General features: G+C 45.3%; 3 protein-coding genes across 3 annotated transcripts; 2 read left to right on the top strand and 1 right to left on the bottom strand.

The window, feature by feature from the left end:
* The first annotated feature begins 1697 nt into the window (after positions 1-1697).
* Ndufs2 (NADH:ubiquinone oxidoreductase core subunit S2) lies at positions 1698-13289 on the top strand. The gene is made up of 14 exons (XM_042682049.1): positions 1698-1832; positions 2498-2604; positions 4387-4577; positions 8211-8331; positions 8508-8620; positions 8871-8945; positions 9124-9201; positions 9476-9561; positions 9774-9893; positions 10538-10667; positions 10979-11074; positions 11242-11325; positions 12821-12878; positions 13056-13289. The coding sequence occupies exons 1-14, from the start codon at positions 1738-1740 to the stop codon at positions 13091-13093; spliced, it is 1392 nt and encodes a 463-aa protein (XP_042537983.1). The 5' UTR covers positions 1698-1737; the 3' UTR covers positions 13094-13289.
* Positions 13290-13649: 360 nt separating this feature from the next.
* Fcer1g (Fc fragment of IgE receptor Ig) lies at positions 13650-17275 on the top strand. The gene is made up of 5 exons (XM_042682057.1): positions 13650-13818; positions 15845-15936; positions 16057-16092; positions 16495-16515; positions 16907-17275. The coding sequence occupies exons 1-5, from the start codon at positions 13770-13772 to the stop codon at positions 16967-16969; spliced, it is 261 nt and encodes an 86-aa protein (XP_042537991.1). The 5' UTR covers positions 13650-13769; the 3' UTR covers positions 16970-17275.
* A 4368-nt stretch (positions 17276-21643) lies between these two features.
* Positions 21644-23011, bottom strand: Apoa2 (apolipoprotein A2). Its single transcript, XM_042682056.1, has 4 exons — positions 22821-23011; positions 22591-22677; positions 22175-22307; positions 21644-21849 (listed from the first exon to the last, which is right to left on the bottom strand). The coding sequence occupies exons 2-4, from the start codon at positions 22640-22642 to the stop codon at positions 21729-21731; spliced, it is 306 nt and encodes a 101-aa protein (XP_042537990.1). The 5' UTR covers positions 22643-22677; positions 22821-23011; the 3' UTR covers positions 21644-21728.
* Between the last annotated feature and the right edge of the window lie 1181 nt (positions 23012-24192).

The raw sequence follows: 24192 nt of genomic DNA, 5'->3' as shown, positions 1-24192 counted from the left end.
AACTCACCTTCTGCCTTGTCACCTCCTGTTCCTATATCATATCCTCCAGAATACTTCCTTTCTTCCTCCCTTCCTGCTCAGGTCACTAATACCCTGGTGCCCATCATTTCCTGTATCACCTGCTCTTTTGTGACTACCAGACATCCCTCTTGACCCAACACAGGCACTGAACCACCCTAGTCTTAAATGGAGGGGGCTGAGGTTAGAAAAGTCAGACAAAAGATGTGAAACCAGGGACAAGAGGAGCTATCACCAGATGCCCCTTTCCATCCCCCATCTGAGATGAGGACAAAGGGGGTTACTAAGCAGTGAAAGACAAAGGGCCTTAGAGTGACAGCAACAGTGTGTGTGGGTGTTGGCAGCAGGGAGAAGGCACAAAAGATGTAGTGTCCTGAGCAGCCCCCCCCCCCCCCCCAGGAGCGTTCTTCCAGTCCCAGCTCAAGCTGCCCCCCAGGGACAAGCAGCTCAAAGTCTATCCTGATTTCTCCTAGGCTGTATTAGGGCAAATAAATGCAGTCACCACCTCCCATGAACACATTTATTTAGACAATAGAGGGTGAGAGGGCCTAGAAAAATGGGGAATGTGGAGGGTAAGGGCACCAAGCCTCTGCCCTGTCTGTTCTAGGTCCTGGTCAGTTCCCACAGACAGAGATTTGGCCCCACCCTTTGGTATGGTTCCCATTAGGTCAATTTTTTAGGCTAGAAGTCTGGCTTTCTCCTCTTTGCAGCTAAGAATTCTGTCTTTGCCACTCCCCTGGACTGTCTGCACCACCCTGCTACACTGCTGGTGGGCTGTGTCCCAGGGACCCTGTCCAGGGGAGATTTGAAGGAAGGCCTTTTTTCCAGTCTCAGGATGGGAACATTATACAAACGGGTGGGTGGCCAAGCTGGGGTTGGGCTTGGAAAGAGACAGGCAGAACCTGCCTCCAAGGCAAGAAAACTTTTTGTCCACACAGAATTGGGATCAGAGTTCTGGTGCTATTGTTTCTTCGCTGTTGGTCACTACTGAGGACTGTGACAGAAAAACATGAGGGAAAAAGAGCATAACCGGACGGAAGTGGGGTATGAGACATATCTGAGGGCGCTTCCTGGGTTTGTGATTCTGTATAGGGTTGAAGGCTATCGGATATGGGGGTCACCCACCGAAGTCTTCCACACCGATGTCTGGAGTGGCACCCTCCTCAACCAGGGTGGCCGTGGTATCTACCCCTTTTTGTTTTGTTTTGGCAGGAGGCCTCAGACACGCCCAATTTGGGCTGCTCCCCAATCCGGATTGAGAACATCTGGAAACGAGCTCCTTTGAGTTCCCCGACTGGGAGGTAACTGACTCACAAAGACGGGCTATCCCAGACGGGAACAGTCCGAAAACAGGCCTCCAGCAGGAAGCTGACCAAGGCCGGAGGGAGGTGTGCGCCCGGGACAGGCCAAAAGAGCAGAGCGCGAAGTGCGACACCGCCACCGGCTGGAGCTGCGAGTTTTCTTTTACGGGCGCCTAGAAATTCTACGGAGAGCCTTGGGAAGAACCGCCCTCAATAAAGATGAAGGCCGTCACCAGTTACTTTAAGCACACATGAAGCCGAGGGGCAGAAACCGGATGTGAACGGGTTTTGCGGTAGGCGGTCCTGCCAGCTTCCAAGATGGCGTACCCATTGTGCTAAGCCCAGAGAAGCACTCAAGGAAGCGCGCGGGAGTCACTTCCGCCCGGTTCTCCTTCTCGCGGTCTGCAGCCAGGGTAAGATGGCGGCATTGAGGGCTGTCCAAGGTCTCCGGAACCTCGGGGCTCAGGTCCTGCGGACCCGGGCTAGGATCCAACTGCCGATTCAGCCCAGCAGGTGAGACCGAGGGTCCCCCTCGACATGTTCTCCCCAAGTTGTCCTCTCTCGTAGTCTGAGGACACTCTTACAGGCCATGCGAACCACTAGGAAAGAATGACCTGGGCCTGCGGTCTCCGCCCCCTCGCCCAGGCCTGTTTTCTCAGGCTGCCCGATGCTCTGGTGCCCTATGTGGCCGAGGAAGGAAGAGGTTCTTGAACTTATTCTGCCAGCAGTGTAGTCCCTGGCGTGGGGATCCTGCCCCTCAGCCTTAGTGATTTGAGTGCACCTCTTCTGTCATACCTGAGCCGAGCTCAACTACAAGACCAGAATGGCATCTCCCTTCTACCCTTTTCTTCGTCCCTCACTTCCTGACTTCCCTCGTCTTTCTCACTGTGGCTTAGTCTCCGTCCCAACTCCGTCCCTCTCCCTTGCCTCTTTACCCCCCACCTGACAATCATCTTAGGCTGACCTTAAGTAAACACCTTTCTCACATATTCACCTGGATGGCAGTATGAATAGATGAAAATATGAAAGAGCTTGGACCCCCAACTTTGCATGTCCAAATATATCAGTGACTTGGCATGAAAGGATTCAATATATCATTCCTTGAGCCCACTGGAGCATGAATGGGAACAGAGCAGCCAAATAGGCGCTTTATCTAGGATCTATCTTTAACTCCTCAGAGGGGCTCGGCAATGGCAGCCAGATGTGGAATGGGCACAGCAGTTTGCAGGACCTGTCATGTACCCCACCAAAGAAACAGCCCACTGGAAGCCTCCTCCTTGGAATGGTAAGTGCCTAGAGCTGCTATTTCAAACCAAACCAGTCCCTGCTCCTAGCTGATTTTTAAGTGCCCTTAAGCCTTCTCCCATCTCAACCAAGTTTTTCCTGTTTTCTTCTTTTTCCACTCAATTCAACAAACATCATAAAAGTTACAATAGCAGATATTAGTTAGGCAGAGAAGGACAAGAAGGGCATTCCCAAAGGAAAAAAAAAAAAGTAGATCCCAGACAGTACCAAAAGGTCCTTATCAAATTTAAACATTTGGAAGTGGTGCTGTGGCTCAAGAGGTGGAGCACTAGCCTTGAGCGGAAGAACTCAAGGATAGCGTCCAGGCCCAGAGTTCAAGCCCCACAACCAACAATAACAAAAAAAACAAAAAAACAAATTTAAACATTTGGACTCAATTTTCCAGGTTCAATACATTTCTATTTCTCTCTTTGGACAAGGTGGTTTTCTCACTGACACTCAGATGAAATCTCTCTTGAGTACAAACATTTTTTCCCCATCAAAACTAGGTCATCTTCTCCACGTTTTGCTTTTGATCAATGCTGTCCTTTTCTTCTAAGGATTGAAATTTTCAGTCATTTCAGTCTTTTTTTTCCTCTTGCCCTCCATATGTTACTGATGCATGTAGATTCTTTCATGTTTCATATTTGATCAGCTCCTTTCAATTTTCATTGCTGTTACTCTTCTGATTTATTTTGTATTAGACCTTATCTTCCTGTGTGTGTGTGTGTGTATGTGTGTGTGTGTATGTGTGTATGTGTGTGTGTGTGTGTGTGTGTGTGCACATGCATGCATTGTGTGCCAGTCCTGGGGTTTGATTCAGAGCCGAGGCACTGTCCCAGAGCTTATAACATTTTTCTACCTTGGGAAGTCCTAATAAAATTTCCACAGATATTTGCCACCTTGCTTCTAAGATTTGACCAAAATTGATTACAAAGCCTGGAAATGCCTTTCTTTCCTTTACCTATCTGAATCATTACCTACATTTAAAAACTATTTCCAATGCTATTACATGAAGACTTTTTAGTGGTCTAAATACTCCTGTAAGTATTTAGTGGTAAAGCCACTTAGTAACAGTAAATTTGACCCATTACTAGTTTTTCATATGAGCTATTTTACAAACCAAAGTGTAAGCCTCTTGAGGATAAAAGCTGTCATTTAGTAATAGTTATTAGCATTAAATATGTGTTTCCTGGCTGGTTGGCCATCAGATATTTTCACCAGATACTATTATAATAGTAGTTAAGAGTATGTAGAACTTGGAACTAAGCAGGCTGAATTCAAATCCTGGTTGTCACTTAATTTGTTCTGTTATCCTAGAGAAGTCACTTGAGCTCTCTGGCCTCAGTATCTGTAATAAAATGGGAATAATATCAGTATCTACTACTGAAATAGCTGTTTTGAGAGTTAAATCAATTAAAATAAGTGCTTATAGTAGTAACTGGCACATAAGGAGGGCTATCAAAGTGTTAGCTGTAATGGTAATGATTACATTCTGTATGTGTGTGTCAGTACTTCACCTTGAATTTGAGGCCTGGCTGCTTTCTCAAGGATATTGAAAAAGTGCTCTAGGAGATAATGAGTGAGATTCACTGTCCTCTCTTCAGAAAGTTCAGCTCTACCATTTTCCCCCTTTAATGGTCATCTTCCTAGTTGTTTGGAGATGAGGAAATTAACAAGGTATGAATAATGAAATGGAAAGTCTATAGGGAGAGTCTTAGCTCCTTGTTGTCTCTGGTGGGTTCCCAAGGGAATTACCATTTGGCTACTTCCCCCTTCTCAGATGTAGACCCTCCAAAGGACATAGTAGTGAAGAACCTGACCCTGAACTTCGGGCCTCAACACCCAGCAGCCCATGGAGTCCTGCGACTAGTGATGGAACTGAGTGGAGAGAGTGTACGGAAATGTGACCCTCATGTTGGGCTTCTTCATCGAGGCACTGAGAAGCTCATTGAATACAAGACCTATCTGCAGGTATGAGGTGAAGCAGGGCCTATTGATGGGATCTGAGCATTAGCCTGGGAGGAGGAGGGTGTGGTGGTGTAATCCATGCAAGTTACTGGTACAGACTTGGTTGAGAGGATAGTTGAGATATAAAGAGGTGCTTGAGGGCTGGGAAGGTGGCTCAGTGGTAGAGCGCTTGCCTCGCATGCATGAGGCCCTGGTTCGATTCCTCAGCACTACATAAGCAAAAAAGAAAAAAGCCGGAAGTGGCGCTGTGGCTCAAGTGGTACAGCGCTAGCCTTGAGCTGAAGAACTAAGGGACAGCGCCCAGGCCCAGAGTTCAGGCCCCATGACTGGAACCCCCCCCCCCCCAAAAAAAAAAAAGAGGTGCTTGAGTCCTTTTGATTTGGTTTATCTAGCAGCAATGCTTTGGAGCTGGAACAGCACTCCCAGCTATTCTCGGGCTGATTTTTGACCAGCTCTTTTACTATTTCTGCAGGGCCTCAGTTTTCTTGCTCTTGTGCATCTCTAAAGGCAGAGAAAGAAAAAGACATGTCAACTCTCTAGGATTACCAGCTGATTCTTGTATCTTCCAGATGTCTTAAATTTGGTTTCAAAATACTCAGTGAGTCAGAGTGACCGGGAGGAGATTTGTAGCAGAGTTTGCCATTTTTCAGAACTGTGTGACCCAAATAGTGAAGGTCAGATTTGAAGGAATTGGATCTGGGGTAGGAATCTAAAGTTATTCTCTGTCATAAAGAAAAGTCCTGAAAACAAGATCACAGAGTTAGAATTCAGACCCAGCCAAGTGTTGAAGTGAACCATGACTAGAATATAGTTCCTCAGGGAATCTAAGCAATGATGGAAGTTCCCGAACCCACAAGTTAAATCCTGTAGCAGTATCAACGTCACAATGACATCAGACAAGAACAGACTGTTCCAGTGAGAGGCATCTTAACTCCACCTACTTCCTGAAAGCTAGAATGTAGCCAAGAAGCTAAGATAGAAGCTCTGGTATCTTCCGGATAGAAGAACATTCTACTTGGTGGCTGTCTTCCCTTAAGTCCCTCATTCCTAGATACTCAACTGATTACCTTTCTCCTTTGATATCTAGGCTTTTTTGTTGTTTTGTTTTGATTTATTGGTCATAGAGCTTGAACTCTAGAACTCTAGGCCTAGGCGCTGTCCTTGAGCAAGCGTTGTACAACTTGAGCCACAATGCCACTTCCAGTTTTCTGGAGGTTAATTGGAGATAAGAGTTTCACTGACTTGCCGGGCGCTGGTGGCTCACGCCTGTAATCCTAGCTACTCAGGAGGCTGAGATCTGAGGATCGCGGTTCAAAGCCAGCCCGGGCAGGAGAGACCGTGAGACTCCTATCTCCAATAAACCACCAGAAAACCGGAAGTGGCGCTGTAGCTCAAGTGGTAGAGCGCTCGCCTTGAGCTGAAGAGCTGAGGGACAGCGCCCAGGCCCAGAGTTCAAGCCCCACAACCGACAAAAAAAAAAAAAAAGAGTTTCACAGACTTTTCTGCCCAGGATGGCTTTGAACCATGATCCTCAGATCTCAGCCTCCTTAGTAGTTAGGATTACAGGCATGAGCCACCAGTCCCCAGCTTGATATCTTAAGTTTTAAGAGTTTGAAAAGTGAGAGCCCTTTGATATAGCTGTCATTCCAATCAGAATGATAATGGGATGGATGTAGCTTCTAATGTTAAATTTTCAGATTTTTGTTGGTGGTGGTGGTCATGGGGTTTGAATTCAGGGCCTTGGTGCTGACACTGAATTCTTATTTTCAAGGCTAGTACTCTACCATTTTGAGCCACAGCACAAGTTCTGGTTTTCTGGTTGTTTATTGGAGATGAGAGTCTCACTGACTTTCCTGAACAGTGATCCTCAGATCTCAGCCTCGGGGGTAGCTAGAATTATAGGTGTGAGACACCAGCATCTGGCTCAGAAATTTTTTGAGCCAGTTGTTGAAAAGTATTATTAAAAATTAAGTTATATGTAATGTTATATTTGTTTTTTAAGTTTATAACTTAAAATAAGGTAAATACTTCATTACTTATATTGGAACACTACATAGGAAAGTGTGGCTCAAGTGGTAGAGCACCAACCTTGAGCAAAAAAGCTAAGGGATAGTGCATAGGCCCTGAGTTAACCCCAGTACTAGTGCAAAAAAATTACATAGTACCCATTGATATGTATAATTTTTGATTTTGGTTTTGGCTGGGGATGGGGTTCAAGTAGTGAGCACTTTAGTTGGAACTCTAGTTCTGCCTCCCCCAATTTTTTTTTTGAATTTAACTACTTAAAATTCATCACTTTCTTGTTACTATATTTTCTTTTTTTTTTGTTGGTCTTGAACTCAGGATCTGGGCACCGTCCCTAAGCTCTCAAGGCTAGCACTCTACCACTTTGAGCCACAGTTCTGCTTTCAGTTTTCTGGTGATTAATTGGAGATAAGAGTCTCACGGACTTTTTTGTCCCAGCCAGCTTTGCAGCATGATCCTTAGATCTGAGCCTCTTGAATAGCTAGGATTGCAGGCGTGAGCCACCAGCACCCAGCTCTGTTTTTCTTATGCTATGCCTTTGAGGCTTTTTTTTTTTTTTGCTAAGTCTGGGGCTTGAATTCAGGGCCTGGGCTTGGCCCCTGAGCTGCTTTTACCCAAGGCTAGCACTCTATACTTCAACTACAGCACCACTTCTGCTTTTTCTGTTTATGTGGTACTGAAGAATCAAACCCTGTTAGCACTCTACCACTAAGCCAGATTCCCAGCACAGAGGCTTTTTTTGTGTGTGTGTCTTTTTATGTTTTTTGGTGTGGGAGCTCAAGGCCTGGGCACTATTCCTAAGCTTTTGTGCTCAGGGCTAGTAGGGCTCTACAGCTTTGAACATAGCACCATTTCTGGCTTTGGGCAGTTAATTGGAGATAAGAATCTCACAGACTTTCCTGCTGGCTTTGAGCTACTATCCTCAGATCCTCAGCCTCCAGAGTAGCTAAGATTACCGGCATAAGCCACTGACATCCAGCTGGCATTTATTTTTTTTTTTTCTTTATCTGTATCTGTGTAGTGTATAATGATATGTTATGCTCCCAGTGCTGTGTTCACTTATATGCCATTAGCTTAACATTAGCCATACTGGGAGTATTTTCACCAGGGAAACTGGCCAACATGATGAATGAGGATTTGCCCCTCATTTTGGAGAGCTAGGTTTTTGTTTTGTTTTGTTTTGTTTTTAAACATTTACCAGCATACTCCTGGTTACTGGGATATTTCATTCTATCTTGCAGGAGATCCTGAGTCTAAAAATACTTGGGTAGTATCTACTTCTAATGCCCACTGAGAGGCGCTGAGCTATTCCTGTTAGATATAACCTACATTCCTGGCGGGCGCTGTTGGTTCACACCTGCAATCCTAGCTACTCAGGAGGCTGAGATCTGAGGATCGTGGTTCAAAGCCAGCCCAGGCAGGGAAGTCCCTGAGACTCTTATCTCCAATAAACCACTAGAAAACCGAAAGTGGCACTGTGGCTCAAGCGGTAGAGTGCTTGCCTTGAGCTGAAGAGTGCAAGGACAGCGCCCAAGCCCAGAGTTCAAGCCCCACGACTGACCCCCCAAAAAAACCCAAAAAACCCCCCCTACATTCCTATTTTTTTTTCAGGCCCTTCCATACTTTGACCGGCTAGATTATGTGTCTATGATGTGTAATGAACAGGCTTATTCACTAGCTGTGGAGAAGTTACTAAACATCCAGCCTCCTCCCCGGGCACAGTGGATCCGAGGTATGTTCTGCCCCTTTATTCCTACCTCTCATTGTGAGCATAGCACAGTGACTTCTGTATCTTAGGAGCACTGAACCCAAAGCTTAGTATTCAGAACCTAGGCTCTGCCCAAACTACTCTTCAGGATGAGTTCTTGGCTCCTATAACATTCTCTTCTTATTTTCACCCCTTCACAGTGCTGTTTGGAGAAATTACACGGATCTTGAACCATATCATGGCCGTGACCACACATGCCCTGGACATTGGTGCCATGACCCCTTTCTTCTGGATGTTTGAAGAACGGGAGAAGGTATGAGGGGGAAGCAAAGATAGGAATAGAGAAGGATGTATAGAAAGAGAGGGTATGCGGACAAGCTGTTTAAAAAGGAGAAAGAAAACACTGAGACCATTTAGGAGGAGGTATGTTTAATTTGGGCTATATTCTTAGGAATTCCTATCAGGAGGGTTTGGTTGGGTATAAGAAAGCAAAGGTGGGGCATTGGTCCACCATGTTGTTGGATTTAGGACTTAGTCACTAATTCCAAATTTGTCCTAACAAGATGTTTGAGTTCTATGAGCGAGTATCTGGAGCCCGAATGCATGCTGCTTATATCCGACCAGGAGGAGTGCACCAGGTGAGTGAACTCCTCTCCCTCCAAATTTCCAGTCCAGGCTTCTTTGCTATATGACCACTGGAGGGCAGTGCTGATTGCTGGAAACTTAAGCTGTCCTCCTGGAGGGAGGGGTGCTGAGCTGGCTGGCCTTAGTGTAGGTTATATACTGTACACTGAATCACCTTCACTTGGCTTCTAGGATTTACCCCTTGGGCTTATGGATGACATTTATGAATTTTCTAAGAACTTCTCTCTTCGGATTGATGAGGTGGAGGAGGTAAGATAGAAGTCAATTTGAAAAAGTTATTGGGCTAGGGATATGCTTCGAGTGGTAGAATGCTTATGAGAGGCCCTGGTTTCAATCCCGTTACCAGAGGAAAAAAGAGAGAGAAGGAAGGAGAGAGGGAGGGAAGGAGGGAAAGAAAGATGAAAAACCTCTTTTCAATCTGATAAAAGGCCTAACAAGTTTTTAATTCCCAATTGTAAAGAACTAGAAAGGTATTGAAGATTGCTTTGAAGAGTATTAACATACCAGTTTTTGTGATCAATAGATGCTTACCAACAATAGGATCTGGCGAAATCGGACAGTTGACATTGGGGTTATATCAGCAGAAGATGCACTTAACTACGGATTTAGGTGGGAGAATACAGCTTCTTTCTTTATGGGTAGGAATGGGAGTAGGGAGTTATAGCCCAGTATCTTGTCTTCAGGACTGTTTGAAAAACATTGCCATGCCTTCAGTTTGTGTCTTATTCCCATAGTATGGGGGAGGAACAGTGGAGATAAAGAATTAGTGTCTCGTTTCTTGATTTGTGGAGTGTGGTCAATATATCTGTCATACCCCACAGTGGAGTAATGCTTCGAGGATCAGGCATTCACTGGGACCTACGGAAGACCCAGCCCTATGATGTTTACGACCAGATTGAGTTTGATGTTCCTATTGGCTCTAGAGGAGACTGCTATGATAGGTAAGGGCCAAATCCTTTCTCAGCTACTGTCTAGTTTGTTTTCTCTTTGTCCTTTCTTCTTTGCTGTACTTTCCAGTATCTCTGGGAGCTCATATAATGTATTAGATTGGGTTGCTTGGGCTAGAAGTAAAGCTCAGGGGAGAGTATGTGTTTAGCATTTATAAGGACATGGGTTGCACATATGTGACATCTTATTTTACCCTTATGTCATCTTTGTCTTGGATAGAAATAGTTTGGGTTGCACTTTATAGCTGGAAAAAAAAAAAACTAGTGTAAAAGTTAGAAATTAATCTGTTACAGTGGTTAACACTAGATTCTGCCTGATCCAGTGCTCCTTCCAGTAGATTCCAAGCTTCAAATTCCACTCTTGTTTACTGACTCAGTAAGATTTGCCACAGTTATCCTTTTTGTTTGTTTTTCCATTTGACTTCCACAATCTGTAGTCCAAAACAGTTTAAGAGGAAAATATTACACGCCATGGTCTGAGAAAATAAGATTTGGGGAAGGCCCCCATAGCAGAATCAAACTACTACAGGGCAAGCCAAGCATAGCCAAGCTTTGAAGTTAGCCAGAGGGTGTCTTTCTATCCCCGGACTGCTCCTCATCCTGCTCTTTTACTCAGAGTCTGCTGTCATCTACTTCAGGTATCTGTGTCGGGTAGAAGAGATGCGCCAGTCCCTTCGAATCATCTCACAGTGTCTGAACAAGATGCCTCCTGGAGAGATTAAGGTTGATGATGCCAAGGTGTCTCCACCTAAGCGAGCAGAGATGAAGGTTGGCTGCAGCAAAAGGGAAGGGAGGTGGAATATTGGAAAGGGACCAATGGCAGGAAGATGTGTCCTTGATTAAATCCTACTTTTTAGTTTTCCTTTTTTCAAAGAATTCACTAGATAAGGTTCTGTACTTCTCATAGCTCTCTCTCTCCTTTTCTCTTCTCTTTTCTCTTTAAACTTGTGTCTCTCAGCTTACTGAATTACATGTGGGTTTTTAATAACTGTTAGTGTTGAGATTACTTTCAGGGCTGGGGAAGGCCAAAGGACAGAACTTGGATCTAGTTTCCTGATGCTCCTTTTTCTTCCCCTCAGACTTCCATGGAGTCATTAATTCACCACTTTAAGCTGTACACTGAGGGTTACCAAGTTCCTCCAGGAGCCACATACACTGCCATTGAGGCTCCTAAGGTGAGGAGAGGAAGGGAAGGAAAAGACTGGATGTGGAGTGAGTGGCTGGAGATAGACATTCAACAAAATGCGCCCTCATTGGTAACAGGACATAAGAACAAAAAAATCTTTGTTGTCAGAGAAGAGCATTCTTTCTGTTAATGAGTTCTCCATCCTTCTTCTGACAGGGAGAGTTTGGAGTGTACCTGGTGTCTGATGGCAGCAGCCGCCCTTATCGGTGTAAGATTAAGGCTCCTGGTTTTGCCCACTTGGTAAGGAATCAATCCCATTGGTTAATCCTATAATTTATTACCTATGTTGAGGAGGTTTTCGTTTAGTTTTGTTTGTGGTTTCTTTTTTTTTTTTTTTTGTCGTTTGTGGGGCTTGAACTCTGGGGGCCTGGGCGCTGTCCCTGCGCTCTTCAGCCCAAGGCAAGCGCTCTACCACTTCCGGTTTTCTAGTGGTTTATTGGAGATAAGAGTCTTATGGATGTTCCTGCCCAGGCTGGCTTTGAACTGTGATCCTCAGATCTCAGCCTCCTGAGTAGCTACGATTACAGGCGTGAGCCACTGGTGCCCAGCATGTAGTTTCATTTTTATGAGACAGAATATCACTGGGTAGTCCTGGCTGGCCTCCAGCTCAAGCTTCTTCTGAGGGCTGGGAATGTGGCTTAGTGGTAGAGTGCTTGCTTAGCATGCATGAGGCCTTGGGTTCGATTCCTCAGTACCACATACACAAACAATAATACTGAAGACTTTTTAGGGGGGTGAGGGGAATGGGAGATGGGAAGGGGAAAAAAAGGAGAAGGCAACAATGCTTGATAAGAAATGTACTCATTATCTTGCCCATGTAATTGTAACCCCTCTAATGGTATTTTCACAATAAAAAAAAAAAAAGATTCTTCTGCCTCATCCTCCCAAGTTCTGGGAATATAGGCATAAACCACCATGCTGGGCTCTTGAGAGTGTGTGTGTGTGTGTGTGTGTGTGTGTGTGTGTGTGTGTGTGTGTGTGTGTGTGTGTGTGTGTGTGTGTGTGTGTGTGTGTGTGTGTGTGTGTGTGTGTGTGTGTGTGTGTGTGTGTGTGTGTGTGTGTGTGTGTGTGTGTGTTGGTCCTTGGGCTTGAAATCAGGGCCTGGGCACTGAACCTCAGCTTTTTAACCACCATGCTGGGCTCTTGATTGAGTGTGTGTGTGTGTGTGTGTGTGTGTGTGTGTGTGTGTTGGTCCTTGAGCTTGAACTCAGGGCCTGGGCACTGAACCTCAGCTTTTTTTGCTCAAGACTAACACTCTTGCTGGGCGCCGGTTGCTCATACTTGTAATTCTAGCTACTCAGGAGGCTGAGATCTGAGGATCGTGGTTCAAAGACAGCCTGGGCAGGAACCTCTGTGAAACTCTCATCTCCAATTAGCCAAGAGAAAACAGTAAGTGGCACTGTGACTCAAGTGGTAGAGTACTTGCCTTGAGCTGAAGAGCACAGGGACAGCGCCCAGGCCCAGAGTTCGGGCCCTATGACGGACAAAAAAGGACTAGCACTCTACCACTTGAGCTACAGCTCTATTTCCAGCTTTTTTGGTAATTAATTGGAGATTAAACATCTCACAGACTTTCCTGCCCAGGCTGGCTTTGAACCTCTATCCTCATATCTCCTGAGTTTCCAGGGTTGTTACAGGCGTGAGCCACCGGTGCCCAGCTCTTGACATTTTTTTGAGTTCTTCCTTTATCTACCCTGCAGATCTTTGCTAACACTGTTGCTATCCCTGTCTTTAGGCTGGTTTGGACAAGATGTCAAAGGGGCACATGTTGGCAGATGTCGTTGCCATCATAGGTATGAAACCTACTGTGTAGTAAACAAGGGGTTTAGGATTCTGGTTGGGGAGAAAAGCTGAACACATGCAATTTAGCATAGACTTACCATATACTCAAGGCCTCAGTCTCTTCAACACAATAATGAGTTGTGAATCTTTGTTGACACCACTTTTTTTTTTTCTGTACCCTGATCTAGGTACTCAGGATATTGTGTTCGGAGAAATAGATCGATGAGCAGGAGAACAGCATTGGAACAGCATCTGTGGACTGTTCGTCATTGGAAAGTGTGTGTGTGTGTGTGTGTGTGTGTGTGTGTGTGTGTGTGTGTGTGTGTGTGTATCCATCCACTTAACTGTATACAGGCATCTGTGCATGTACTAGGACAAGAGAAATTATAATAAATTAGCAGTCTTGTGGCCCTTACGTACAACCTTCTGGTATTTCTTTCTTGGTGCCTTATTATTTCTGTTAGACTTAGACTTAGCAATTTTTCTTTTTTCATTTACACAAATCAGTAAACTCCTCAAATGAAGACTGAGTACCAAATTCCAGGCAGGATTTAAGGGTCTATAGTGGGGTCCAAGGAGCTCTTTAAGGACAATTTATCACAGATGTCTCTGTACATGGGTAGAGTGAAAGATGGCCAATGGACAGCCTGTCTCGTTCTGTGAAGTATGAGGCTGGTCATTACAGGGCTGAGGCTTGGAGCCCAGATCTCCCAGCCCTCCTAGTTGGCCCTTCCGGGAGCCGCCCCATCTCTAGTGCAGGAAGGGGAAGGGGCCAGAGTGTGGTGGAAGGCGTGGCAGGAAGGGGGGAACTCTGTGGTCAGGGAACTGCTCACAGAGTTCAGCTGTGTAGTGCTGTCAAGAACGTCCGATCCTCAGCTCACAGCCCCTCCTGCCCCCTGCCCATGATGATTCCAGTGGTCTTACTCTTACTTCTTTTGGTTGAACAAGCAGGTAAGACAGTTTGGAGAGGATTGGCGAGCTGGGTTCCAGGGTACAAATCAAGGGTTTATTTCAGTGGGCTGAGTCAGGAACAGAAGCAGGTGGGCATGACTCAGGCTGGTTCTATCCTGCTGTAACCCAGGGCACAAATAGTCCCCACCCTTATTGTCCCTTTCCAACTCCAATTAATAGGAAGTGTCAGTTTGGCAGGGAAAGGGTCATTTGGCAAAAGCTGGGAAAGCATTTCTGATTAATATTACTTATGGAATGCCTTTGGTCTCTGCTGGGAGCTGATCTCCAGCTAATAAAATTGATTTGGAAGGGCAGAGGCCTATCTTTGGGTTTTTAAGAGAGGTGAAGGGGTGTCAAACGATTAACAGATTAGATTGCTGTTTCTAGGGGTCATCTGTCAACAACTGATAGGAGAGTGGGTGATATAAAGCTCCCAATTTAGGGACCTGAGCATCAGTGGAAAATAAGAGGCAGAAACAGTCCTAGCAGCTCCAAAATTGTAGGCTGTTCTAGAAGCTGGAGTCACATAAGCTCTGTGATAAAACCCCAGCACCAAAGAAAGGGAAGAAGGAGAAAAAAGAAATATCTCAGCTGGGTGCTGGTGGCTCATGCCTGTAATCCTAGCTACTTAGGAGGCTGAGCTCTGAGGATCAAGGTTCAAAGTTCAAAGCCAATCCAGGCAGGAATGTCCTTGAGACTTTTATCACCCATTAATTGCCAGAAGAAGCCAGAAGTAGAGCTGTGGCTCAAGTGGTAGAGTGCTAGCCTTGAGCATATCAGAGACAGTGCCCAGGCCCTGAATTCAAGCCCCAGTACTGACACAAGAAAAAAAGAAAAATCTTATGTTTTGCTTGCTTTGAGTTGTCTATGCTGAAAGTTTCTATTTTTAAGGGGATTGGTTACAGATGGGTGTTGGGAAGGAGGGGATTGGTAAACTTCAGGGAAATGGGAAGTTGAAAAAGAATGCATGGGGAAGAGTTCTACCGGACCAGCTGAGAAGGTGGAGAAAAGATTGGGTGAACTTGTCTGTTGTCAAGAGGGAAGGGGGGTGGCCAGGTCATTGGGGGAATAAAGCAAAGCATAAACATTCAAGATTGAAGACCTGGATTTGAATTTCAGCTCTGAATGAGTTACTTATTTTTTTCCCGAATGCTTGGGTTTCATCATTCATAAAATGGTGATGACGATGTTTCCCCTCACAGGATAGTTACAAGATTTATACAATATTGTGTGTAAAAATATTGTAAAATAAAAAGTACTTTTTCCAGGGTTATACTTGACCCATGTTAGTCACATGCACGCCATCAGACTTGATAAAGGCCCAGAAGCACCCAACTTCCCCTCTTGGAGGCCTGGGGTGAGTAACAGGACAAAGTAGCAGGAAGAATAATTTACATTTTGAATTTTGTTTGTGATTATTCTCTTGAGCTGTGGTCATCGCCCCAGTGTTAAGTACAAATGTATCATACATGGCTTACGAAAGTGGATTTTTTTTTTTTTTTTTGCATATTTAAGGGACAAAAGAAAGAAGTGAAGTTGAGAAGATGACCAGTAATAGAGCAATTGTCTTCCTCCCTTCCCCAGCTCACATCCTTCCTGTCCAGCTCTCAGCCACAGGTCACAGGACTTAGCAGAGACACTTTGTGGTTTCTTCACTGAAATTTGCCACTGCTTCTCTCCCCCCACCCTCTTTGGGCTCAGCTGAGGTTTTAGCCTCAGCCCAGTGAAGTCAGATGGGTCTTTGAGGTGGATGAGTGCTCAGTGGTGCTGAAAAGCGAGGTTGGGGATGAGGATGTCTTCAACTCTAGTGCATTTAAGTCCCACAATAACAGAACCTTTCACACCTCCTGTCCTACAGCTATCCTAAGATGTGAAATAAAAGGGAAAGGTAAGAGAAATAAGAGCCCACCGAGGGAGACAGTTTCTTTCCTTAGGAGGCTCCCCTCCAGGTCCCATCCTCTCTCCCTGAGTACCATCTCTCCCTTCTCCATGTACTTGACTCCTTGGTTACCCTCTGTCTCCTCAGCGGCCCTGGGAGAACCTCAGCTCTGCTATATCCTGGATGCCATCCTGTTTTTGTATGGTATTGTCCTCACCTTGCTCTACTGTCGACTCAAGGTAAGGCTGGGAGGAGAAATGAGAGGTGGATTGGAGGAAGGGGAATATTAGGGGTTTTCCCACGGCATTTGGAGGGAAGGTGGATGAGCCTCTCATGTACCTTTATTTTCTCCCATTCAGGTCCAAGTGCGAAAGGCAGCTATAACCAGCTATGAGGTATGTCTCTTCAAGGTTTTAGGCTCTTAGCCCTTCTGGGGCTCCAGGTTTGGGTGAGAGACCCCTAGCAGGGCATGTGTCTTGGATTCTGATCTGCATATAGCTCAGAGGCTCCCTTCTCCTCTGGCCTACCCATCCTGCCACTTAGCCAAGCTACCAGTACAGTATTCAGCAAGTGACAGGGGGAAATAAGCATAATGACAAAGAATGCATGAGAGAATTGTGTGTTGATATATGTTTGTAGCTGTGTGGAGAAATTAATATTTGGTGTCAGAGCAATCGTGTGAGGACACTGTAGTCTAAGGGAGCTAACACTAACCCTAACCCAGGTACTCCTTGGATGGGAAAGGGGTGTTGAGGGGAAGTGTGGGTCTCTAATACCTTTTCCTTTCATCTCTACAGAAGTCAGAGGCTGTGTATACGGTGAGTCAACTTGCTGTCTCCAACCAGGGTTCAACTGAAGACCATTTATTTATGTATTTATGTATGTGTGTGGGTTTGAACTCAGGGCTTGGTCTCTGTCCCTTCACTTTTTCACACAAGGCTGGTTCTCTACTACTTGAGCCAAGCTCTACTTCTGGTTATTTGGTGGTTAGCTGAAGATAGATTCTTGGACTTCCTTGCCTGGGTTGGCTTCAAACCATATTTCTTAGATCTCAATCTCTTGAGTAGCTAGGATTACAGGCATGAGCCATTGGTGCCTGGCAATAGTGGGGTTTTGAGTGACTTTCAGAGAGGGTAGGATCTATGTGATGGTGATGGGGTACTGGTGTCGGGCTCAAGCTCCTGATCATCCTTTGACTCTCACTTTCAGGGGCTGGACACCCGAACCCAGGAGACATATGAGACTCTGAAGCATGAGAAACCACCCCAGTAGCCTTGGAACAATTGTCCTTGGTCACATATTTCTTCATCTTCTAATTTTCCTTCCAGCCTTCATGGTTAGTGTTACATAATCCTATTCACTGTTTAAACCAGCTGAATGTACCCCAGTAATGATAATAAGCCCCAAATTAACATACACCCGTGGTTCCTTTTTTCCTGTTAAAGACTTAAGCTCAGATGCTAGCTACTAATGTTTATTTTCTAAGCTTACTCTCTTGCTCCAACTTTTTCCCCATCCCCATTGTCAACTCCCACTAAACAATGGAAAGGGAGTACCTCAATAAAGCTGTTCCAGACTGTATTTTAGTCATTTGTTTATTTGTTGTCTACTTATTTAGCCTCAACTAAGCATGAGGCCGGATACTAAATATGTAGCTGTCTTTTGTGTGTGCTAGTCCTGGGGCTTGAACTCAGGGCCTGAGTATAATCCCTCAGCTTTTGTGTTTAAGGTTAGCTCTCTATTTGAGTCTCAGGTCCTCTTCCAGCTTTTTTTTGGTCGGCTAATTGGAGATAACAGTCTCGTGAGCTGGGTGCCAGTGGCCTTACACCTGTAATCCTAACTACTTAGGAGGCTGCGATCTGAGGATTGTTCAAAGCCAGGCGGGCAGGAAAGTCCATGAGACTCTTATCTACAATAAACTACTCATAAAAAGCTGGAAGTGGTGCTGCAGCTCAAATGGTAGAGTGCTAGCCTTGAGCACTCAGGCCCTGAGTTCAAGCCCCAGGACCAGCAAAAAAAAAAAAGTCTCATGGTAGCTTTGAACCACAATCCTCATGTCTCCACTTCTGAGAGCTATGATTACAGGTCTGAGCCACTGGCACTGACTTTGAATATGTAGTTTTGAGTAGGGCTCCTGATATCATACAACTCACACTCCACGGATTCCAGGCCTGTTTTGACCAATTGATTGCTAATTGTGTCTAGGGGAGGGGTGAGACCTTTGGCTCATAGGTGCTCAGAGATGCAGCTGGAGCAGGGAGAATACCAGACTGTACACTTTCTGAACTCCTACTCTGGTTAGGAATATAGGCATTTTCAGGTACACTAAAATGTACAAAATTCCATACTCAATGGAGTCTTCTGGGGCTGGGTTGTGGGGAAGCCTATGTGTAATCCCAAATTGTTACCCAATATATACATATAAGCTGCAAAGCCAAACGTGCAGAAAGGATGAGTTGACAAGAGACCATGTGATGAGTTGACAAGAGACCATTTCAGTCTATCACTTGAACCATAGCTCCACTTCTGGCTTTTTTGCTGGATGGAAAGAAGCATGTCATGGACTTTTCTGCCTGAGATGACTTTGAACTTGGATCCTCAGATCTTAGCCTCTCGAGTAGCTAGGATTACAAGCATGAGCCAGTAGTGCCCAGCTTAATGGAAAGTTTTATGAGAGCATTGAATTTTCAGGGGATTCTGGGGCAACAGGGACCTTAGAGAGCCAGATAGGGATTAGAGGTGGGTAATAAAAAGGGAAATAAGTTGGGTTCAGATCAAAGCTCACATCATTCAAACACAAAGCTGGGTGGGGGTGGGGGTGGGGGCTAGGAGAGAACAAGGAATCCTCATCCAGTGCCTGCCCTGTTTCCACAGCTGCCAGGAAGCTCTGCCAGGAAGCTCTGCCTGGAAGCATTTAGACTTTCTCAGATGCCTCCAGTTCTATCTCTGACCTAGCAGTCCTTCCAGAGCAGCTCAACTACCCCTGGCAACTCCTGTGCTGAACAGTCATTTGTGCTGCCTAGTGACTTACACTATTCAAACGATTTTTCAGCTATTTGTATGTACTATTTGAAATTAATATACCTGTCCAAGGTCATCTAGCAAGTGAGATAGAGATTTCTTAGTCATGTAGCAAATTTTGCTACATGAGGGGAAAAAGTATACTGAGAGAAAAGGGGAGATGAATTCTTGTGAACATGAATCTTAGCAGAGACACTCCATCTGTCCATTTGGTTTCTTTGCAACCCACTCTCTCCCCCACCCCTGTGCCTCAGGACTGAGGTTTTGGTCTCAGCCCAATGAACTCAAATGAAATGCTCAATGGTGCCTGACTAAGGAGGTTGATTAAAATATGGGAGAAATTGGAGTTATCTCCAGTCTCTGGGGAGGAGGAGAAGATCATTTTAGATGAGTTACAAGAAATGAGCCAGAGTAGGGAAGTAACTGTTTTAAAGTGGAGAATAGAGTATTTGCCTAGTATACATGAGATTCTGAATTCCAGTCCCAGTATTGTAAATAAAGAAGCAAGAACAATTATTTTTTGGAAATGTTTCATTTTTCTCATATCTTGCATTTTGGGATTATGCACCCCCCCTCATCAATCCAACCAGATCTCCATCCATTTTGATTTAGTCCAATTAGCACAGATCTCAACATTTATCTAGCCCCACCCTTCTTCTAAGTTAGAGATCTGTCAGGCTTTTAAATGGCTACCATGTCTACAAGTTCCAAGCTCTAAAATGGCTACCATGCAAGTTCTATGGATAATGGTGTGGGAGAGGCTTCTCAACACAGGGTCCAAATCAGAGAATGTTTGGATTTTAAAAACATTTCTAAAATTATCTTTAAGTAGTTGTATAAAATGGCTAAAATTTAACATGTCAATTTGTGAGCATAATGCATCTTGATTAGGGCCACCCCTTCTTTCCTTTTTTTTTTCTTTTTAAAGAGAGTCTCACTATGCTGCCCATGCTAGTCTTCAAATTCCTGAGTTTAAGAAATCTTTCTGTCTCAACCAGACTGAGTACTAGGATTTTAGGCATGCACTATGACTCTCAGCCAAATCAGTGTGTGTGTGTGTGTGTGTGTGTGTGTGTGTGTGTGTGTGTATCTTCAGGTTCAAGTACTGAGGCTTAAACTCAAGACCTGTACTCTTGCTCTTGATCAGCTTTTTCCACTCAAGGCTGGCACTCTACCACTTGAACCACACCTCCACTTATGGCTTTTTTGCTAGCTAATTGAAGTGAACAGTCTCAAAGATTTTTCTGTCCAGACTGGCTTTGAACCTCAGATCTTGGCTTCCTGAGTTACAGGTGTGAACCGCTGGTGCTCAGTCCAAATCAGAGTTTTTTTTATGTGTGTGCTGATATTGGGGTTTGAACTCAGGGCCTGGATACTGTCCCTTAGCTTATTCCACTCAGTGCTGGCACTCTATCACTTGAGCCATAGCTCCTCTTTCAACTTTTTGGTAGTTAATTGGAGATAAGTTAATTGGAGACTTTCCTACCCAGGCTGGTTTTGATCTACATCCCTCAAATCTCAGCTTCCTGAGTAGCTAGCATTACTAGTAGCATGAGCTACTAGGGCTAGCAGATCAGAGGATTTTGGGGGAGGGGATAAGAAGGGTTGCCAGTCATTGGGCTTGAACTCAGGGCCTGGGCTCTGTACCTGAGCCTCTCTGCTCAAGGCTAGCCCTCTACCACTTGAGCCACAGTACCACTTCTGACCTTTTCTGAGTAATTTATTTGGAAATAAGAGTCTCACAGACTTTCCTGCCAGAACTGGCTTTGAACCTTGAGCCTCAGATCTCAGCCTGCTGAGCAGCTAGGATTACGGGCGAGAGCCACTGGCACTGAGCAAATCGGAGAGTTTTTTTTGTTTTGTGTTTTTGTTTTTTGTCAGTCGTGGGCCTGAACTCTGGGCCGAGGCACTGTCCCCCAGCTCTTCAGCTCAAGGCCAGTGCTCTACCACTGGAACCACAGCACCACTTCCGACTTTTTCTGCTTATGTGGTGCTGAGGAATTGAACCCAGGGCCTCACACATGCAAGGTAAGCACTCTACTACTGAGCCACCTTCCCAGCCCCAGAGAGGTTTTTTTTGTTTGGTTTTTTTTTTGGGTCCGGTCTGGGGCCTGAACTCTGGGCCTGGGCGCTGTCCCTCAGCTCTTCAGCTCAAGGCTAACGCTCTACCACTTGAGCCACAGTGCCACTTCTGGCTTTTTTCTTTTTTGCTTATGTGGTGCTGAGGAATCGAATCCAGGGCCTCAGGCATGCAAGGCAAGCGCTCTACCACTGAGCCACCTTCCCAGCCCCAGAGAGGTTTTGAATGGAGGAGTTACAGCAATTTTGGGGATGGGCTGTGGCTCCTTATTTCTCTTCATAAAATGACTAAAAAGAAATTTTGAACAATGTCTTCATTTCTAGTGACTTAGAAAGTTTATGAATTCAGTTTATGAATCCATGATATCTTCTATATTTTATATATTGTAGAGAAGCTGCAGTATAGTTCCCTGGTCTTGGGGAAGAATCACGGGCACCTCTATTCTATCGTCACTATCATTTTTGTTTTTTGGGTTTTTTGGGGGGAGGTCCGGTCGTGGGGTCTGAACTCTGTGCCTGGGCACTGTCCCTCAGCTCTTCAGCTCAAGGCTAGTGCTCTACCACTTGAGCCACAGCGCCACTTCTGGCTTTTTTTCTTTTTGCTTACGTGGTGCTGAGGAATCGAACCCAGGGCCTCAGGCATGCAAGGCAAGCACTCTATCACTGAGCCACCTTCCCAGCCCTCATTACTATCATTTATTGCTTGCCCTTCCCCTACCCCCCTCCAAACCCTTCTCTTTTTAGAAGCAGAGTTTTCTTTTTTCTTCCGCCTTCCCCTCCCCAACTCGGCTACTTCTCTCAGTCACCCAAACACATGAGGCTTAGTTTGATTTCTTCTGCATTTATTGTAGAAAATGGGGTGTGGGGAGGAAGGAAGGTCTAGGCCTGGCCAATAGGTGTTCTAGAATTGAAAGACAATAATCTGGACGTCTCACTGGGTGGCAGGCTCTGTTTTTTGGGGATCCATAAGATTGCTCAAGAAGTTAAACAGACTAGTTCCAGCCTTCTTCACCAGGGGTGTCAACTGTTGCTGTGTCTTTTCAAAGTAAGCCCTGGATAGGGGAGGGATCAGAGGTTAGTGTGAGAGACTCTGGTCATTAGAAGGGGCTTTGGTGGTGGTGAGGAGTGATTTTGCTCCTGAACTGTAGACTCCTGCTCCATCTTGGCAAAACAAAGCCCCTAGGAGGAAGCAAGCCTTCCACAGGGCAGAGAAACAGATTCTAGAGACTGGAATTCAAGGCCCAATTTCCACTTCTCCTATCTGTTCATAAAGGTGCATAGGAGCTTTATCTCTGAGCTCAGTTTATGAATCTGACCACCTTTCCTCCCCTGATTTATGGTCCCATAACCCTTGAACCCCGTTTTTCTGATACTTACTGGGCTTGGGCCTGAAGCTCTGTGCCTTTGGCTTTCTCCACCAGGTCCTTGCCATAGTCAGTCATGGCCTGGAGGTAATGAGTGACCATGCTCTGCAGACTCGTTTCCTCTGCCTGTCTCCGAACCATAGCCCCTGCACATACACACACATACACACATGCACATTCTTTTCAGCTGGGTCCCCAGCAATGAATCCTGGCCTCCTGCCACATTATTTTTAGTACCCATTTCAACTCTCAGCCCTCTCCCCAGATCCAGCCAGATCTGTTTCCTGGACTTTAGAGAGGCAATAATTTTCCTTTTGAACTCTTTAATTGCCAGATTGGAGCACTGGAGTACAAAATGATGGGACTCCCAGCACCTTCTCCTTTTTTGGGGGACAGGGAAGGGAGTTTCCTCCTCTCCATATTACATACCTTCAAGGCTACAGACAGTGAGGAACAGCACGGTGATTGCAAGCAACTTCATGGTGGTAATGGAGGAAAGGTGATCTAGGAACAGTGCTGATGGTGGGAAAGGACAGTGAAGCCAAATGGGCTTCTGCTCCTCTCCAAAGATAGCCCTATGTGAACACCCACTCCAACCTGGTTCCCTCCCTTTCCACAATTAAAGCCCCATCCTCTTTATATGCGTACCCCCACCATACCTAGTCAGTGTCTCTGTCCTCGGTGTCTATTCCTGGTCTATTTGGAGAGGCAAAGGCTATATACTTGTCTCCTTCTCCACTCCCATCAGGTGACAGAGACTGTGGGGAGGTCCAGTGGGGCAGGGATCATGTTGGAATAAACAAGCTGAAAAAAATGGGGGAGGAGAGGATAATCAATGGGGGACTAATGCAATATTGTCAGAGATAGGTCCTACAGGACTTGATGAAGACTGAGAGTCCATTCTGGGTCTGTTTAAGATTTTTTCTTCTGAGATTTTGTTAGAATCCTTGGATTTGTATGTAGTAAATTAGCATGGTTCACTGTTTTCTCTCCCTCTCCCTCCCTCTCCTTCCTCTTTTTCCTTTTCTTTGTGTGCTGGTTCTGGGACTTGAACTCAGGGCCTAAGTGCTGTTCATAGGCTTTTCCACTCAAGGCTATTCCTATACCACTTGAGCCACAACTCCAGTTCTGGCTTTCTGGTAGTTAATTGGAGATAAGGGTCTCATGGACTTTTCAGCACAAGCTGGCTTTGAACCATGATCCTCAGATCTCAGCCTCCTGAGAAGCTAGGATTACAGGTATGAGCCACCAAACTTGGGCTTCTAGTTATTTTTCTGCAAATTTCTAACATGAAATCATCAACTCTGGGTATTTTTATTTTATTATGGGTAGATTTTATCTCTCCACCCTACCTCCCCTTACTACAACTTGGAAGAGAGGGTAGTTGGGAATGGAAGAAAGGAAAAAAGTTAAAATTAGGGGCAGCAATGAAAAGAATTGGGGGTAGAAGTGTGAGGGTCAGGGTCAGAGGACAGGTATAGACTCTGTCCCTTTTGAGTTAATATGTAATGAGATGAAGAGAAAACATGAGGGCCCAGAATAAACCTCCTGGGTGCTGATCAATGAGTATACCCTAACCCCAATAAAACAAACTCAGAAAACAGCCTCTGCCCTCCTCAGCAACCAGAGAATTCTGGCAGGAAAAGAGGTGAGTAAAAGACTTCTGCTAGGATAAAGGTTGAAGTTGCCTGGTCACTTGACCACCTTATCAGATCTTGGTAATGCTCAGGCAATATTGAATCAACAGGGGCAATAGTTCCCCAGTGTCGAAGGTCTTAGTTCTTGTCTCAGCCCTAATTGTGAGGGAGGGAAGAGAAGAGATACATTCCTCAGACTCGAAGTATTGAGGTGAGATCAACTAAAGAGATATCAGATGTATTTGTACCTTTCACCCTTTTTGCCCCCAAAGCTTACTTCTTGGACATTCCTGAGAGATGGAGGAAGAGATGTGTGAAGCTGATAAGGGAGACAGCAACTAAAGACAAAAACTACTCCATTTCCAGCTATTTTCCCAGCAGTGCACACAGAGTT

The sequence above is a fragment of the Dipodomys spectabilis genome, unplaced genomic scaffold (assembly GCF_019054845.1).
Source record: "Dipodomys spectabilis isolate Male_0828 unplaced genomic scaffold, ASM1905484v1 ptg000069l, whole genome shotgun sequence".
NCBI classification, from domain to species: domain Eukaryota; kingdom Metazoa; phylum Chordata; class Mammalia; order Rodentia; family Heteromyidae; genus Dipodomys; species Dipodomys spectabilis.
This window is presented reverse-complemented; position numbering and strand designations above follow the sequence as displayed.

Bases quoted from the DNA above. Each gene is read 5' to 3' on its own strand.
- Fcer1g (XM_042682057.1), top strand. From the start codon at position 13,770: ATGATGATTCCAGTGGTCTTACTCTTACTTCTTTTGGTTGAACAAGCA. The intron at 16,093-16,494 runs GTATGTCTCTTC...TCATCTCTACAG, and splicing joins CAGCTATAACCAGCTATGAG to AAGTCAGAGGCTGTGTATAC. The intron at 16,516-16,906 runs GTGAGTCAACTT...TCTCACTTTCAG, and splicing joins AGTCAGAGGCTGTGTATACG to GGGCTGGACACCCGAACCCA.
- Ndufs2 (XM_042682049.1), top strand. From the start codon at position 1,738: ATGGCGGCATTGAGGGCTGTCCAAGGTCTCCGGAACCTCGGGGCTCAG. The intron at 4,578-8,210 runs GTATGAGGTGAA...TTTTTTTTTCAG, and splicing joins AATACAAGACCTATCTGCAG to GCCCTTCCATACTTTGACCG. The intron at 12,879-13,055 runs GTATGAAACCTA...ACCCTGATCTAG, and splicing joins AGATGTCGTTGCCATCATAG to GTACTCAGGATATTGTGTTC.
- Apoa2 (XM_042682056.1), bottom strand. From the start codon at position 22,642: ATGAAGTTGCTTGCAATCACCGTGCTGTTCCTCACTGTCTGTAGCCTT. The intron at 22,308-22,590 runs GTATGTAATATG...GTGTATGTGCAG, and splicing joins CACTGTCTGTAGCCTTGAAG to GGGCTATGGTTCGGAGACAG. The intron at 21,850-22,174 runs GTAAGTATCAGA...TCCCCTATCCAG, and splicing joins GAGCTTCAGGCCCAAGCCCA to GGCTTACTTTGAAAAGACAC.